This window comes from Cyprinodon variegatus, unplaced genomic scaffold (genome assembly GCF_000732505.1).
Source record: "Cyprinodon variegatus isolate N-32 unplaced genomic scaffold, C_variegatus-1.0 Scaffold138, whole genome shotgun sequence".
NCBI lineage: Eukaryota > Metazoa > Chordata > Actinopteri > Cyprinodontiformes > Cyprinodontidae > Cyprinodon > Cyprinodon variegatus.
Genome location: NW_015150591.1, coordinates 1131143 through 1134242, shown reverse-complemented (window position 1 = coordinate 1134242; position 3100 = coordinate 1131143). Strand labels below are relative to the sequence as shown.

The 3100-nt window shown below is 39.0% G+C and overlaps 1 protein-coding gene across 1 annotated transcript in view; it reads right to left on the bottom strand.

The window, feature by feature from the left end:
- Positions 1-3100, bottom strand: part of hmcn1 (hemicentin 1) — a 175905-nt gene that overhangs the window by 103742 nt on the left and 69063 nt on the right. The window contains exons 22-23 of the mRNA XM_015376644.1: positions 2459-2624; positions 6-133 (exon numbers count right to left, since the gene is read on the bottom strand). Coding sequence (XP_015232130.1) covers positions 6-133; positions 2459-2624 — 294 coding nt within the window. The remainder of the gene's footprint in view (positions 1-5; positions 134-2458; positions 2625-3100) is intronic.

Here is a 3100-nt window from a genome sequence, read left to right as displayed (position 1 = left end):
CATACCTAAAACACTCAGCTCTATGGACAACGTCACGTTACCAGCGAGGTTTGAGGCAACACAAACATAGAGTCCACTGTCTGAAGCTCTGGTCTCCAGGATCTTCATCGATCCAGATGGAAGCTGCAGATGCCTGGGAAAAGGAAACAACACCAGTACATAAAATTGAAAAACTGAATTATGCCCTAACAACTAGGACTGCAAACTCCCAAATAATGTGAAAAGCAAACTCAGTAGAGCACCAATTGTTTCCACACAATGATTTAGGCTATTTGGACTCCAAACTACGGAAGATGAGAGCGGTCATGTCCCTCAGATACTTTTTCACGGTGGTTTTCTAAAAAAAATAAGCAAATTTTTCTCATTATCTAAATATAAAAAAAGCTGTTTTCTCATTATAATGAAATGAGTGGTGTGTGTTAAAACTGATTACATCCTTCAATACAACAACAGTGTTAGGAATCCAGTTTGTGTGGGTTGTGTTTTTGTTTGTTTTCCCTCCACCACCAGGTGGCACCTGGTTCTTGTTGGCCTCACACACCTGCGGATGGTTGCCTCATTACCGGAGGACTCTTAAGCTGCTGACGGCCACTACCTCGATGCCAGAGTGTTTGCCAGTTTTGGGTACTCTAGCCAAGCTGAGTTTTGCTGAGTCAAACTGAGTTTTCGTCAACCTGAGTGTTAACCTTGTTGTTTTTGTCTTTGCCTCTTGGCAGGAAGTCATCCTGCAAACTGGATGTTTTGGACCTTCTCCCCCTGGAAGGATTCTCTGAGCGTCAAACTGAGCTGGGGATTCAAACTGGTAGTTTGGATCTACTTTTCCCCACGGATTGTTTGGGCTTCTCTCTGAGCTGGGGATTCATATCCACAAGAAACCGTTCAAGTACCGCAGGAAATCTAAGTGGCAGTCAGCTCCTCTGTTCCTCAAGGAAACACCTCAACCTGGGTAAACCCTGTCCGCCCTCCAAGTAGCAAGTATATTACTGGAACAACCCACACTTACTGGATTCAGAGAAAGACACCTTTTCTGGAAACCTGTTGCCTATATTCCCTTTTGCAAATCGAAGCTTAAATTTCCCACTGAGCCTGAACTAACCACAGGAACTTCCCCCTTCACTTTTCAGGCCCGGTTCGCCAGTGTTCAGAGCAGCACTGGAACCATCTCTACCAGTTCTCAATAAACCTGTTAAACCTTCCCCTGATCTCTCTGTTTGGTTTTCTGCATGTGGGTCAGATCTTTGGATAAAATCATGACAAACAGTGGAAGAGGATTTATCAGTCATGGCAGCCTATGTGTCATTCTGTAAATAATCCTGTGTTTAATGATTTGCTTCAACTTCTGTTTCATAAGCAATTAGACCTATGCCTCCTGCGCCCTTGTTTTCTGAACAGCGCCGCGTTACGCCTGTAACAGGTATAAGATGTTATTAACCCCCAAAATGTGTCCAGATTGAAGATCTTTATTAAAAATCATTCAGATTTGTTTTTACTGTATTCAATGCAATCCAATCATCCACCACGACCTGACAATGAGTGAAAGAAATAGGAAACTAAAAAAATGATTATTTGCCATGATTATTGGCCAGCCTCATTCATTACTCATACAGGTTAATCATGTTGTTATCTCGAGAAATTAAAAACTGTTCTCTCGTAAAACAATTAATTGTTTAACCGTAATATTATCTCGAAAAGGCAAAGAAAAAAAAAGTTGACTTCGACCACTCTCGGCTTCCGTACCAAACAAAAACACCTATAATAAATATACGTTTTACTGTAATTTCAGCTATTTTGGCAGATCACAGATTAAATGTAGGATTGCTTTGCCAACTTAGACTCAAACTTTAGCCTCAAGTCAAGTCAGACAGACAGAGAAAAAGCACTTAAATTTAAATAAAATGGATTTAATTAAAACTACTTATTTATACAGAATGAATACAGGACAAGCAAACAGAATTTATTACCTTTAATTTCCTTCCATGTAATTGTGGAAATATTTAATGATGCAGAAATGTTTGGTTTGCATCATCTGCTTTTTAAAACAACTTTGAGAGCCGGGAGAACAGTAGTTGCAGATGTTTTTGCTGTTTTTTGTCTTACATGGGGGTTTTCAAACATCAAGTCTTTCTTTGTCCTATTTTTGTTTCACAAAGCTGCATAGAGTTTCAGTGTGACGGGTCTGGACTGCAGACTTTTTCGCCTCTGGATTCTTTCTCTACACAGACATGCTGTCTTAATACTTACAGAATCAGGTTTGGCGCTGTCACTCTGAAATAAGCAAGACCTTTGTGTGTGAAAGGATTCAGGCTTCCCTTGGAAGAGCTTTAACTGTTTGAGTGTAAGCATCAACAAACTGACAAATTACTTATTCATGTGGATTCTGTTGTTTCCAACGAGTGAAATAAAACAAAAACAAAGGACTTCAGTTCCCCGTGTGTGTTAAATATTTGTGGAATGTTACCTTGGGGAAAATGGGGAAATGAGCTGTTTTTCTTTTGCCCAGCTGATAGAAGGTGGTGGAACACTGTGAACGTCACATGGTAAAGTGATATCCTCCCCCTTGATCACCGACATCCTCACAGGGTCTCGTAAACCTCCAGCAACACCACCCCGGGGTCTTGGTCGCACTAGGAAAAAGACCAGGGACAAACTTGCAAGTGATTCAAATATTTTAAATATCTTCTGCTTAAAAACAAAACTCAATTCAATTCAGTTTATTTATATGAGTCCAATTCAAAACACATGTCCTGTCTTTTAAACGAATAGCCGGATTTTACTGTTTGTAATCAGAATAAGATGGCTGATCCGACTAAAGGATGGTTTACAAGACAAGATTTTGAAATTGTCGAGTGATTTTCAAAACCTTATGGTCTCAAACCAGAACATTATAAACATTTTATTTTTATAATGTTTTGTGGAAAAATATGTTTTATGGAAAAATATCTTTACCATTGCCTTTTTATTTGACCCTTTATGAGTAAAGCCCAAAAAGGTGAAATCTATTTTCCTAAAAAATAGTGCATTTTTGTTTGAATTGAGATGCTAGGTGAGACACTTTGCCTATGGAACAAGATGATTTAAATTTAAAATAAGAATAACAATG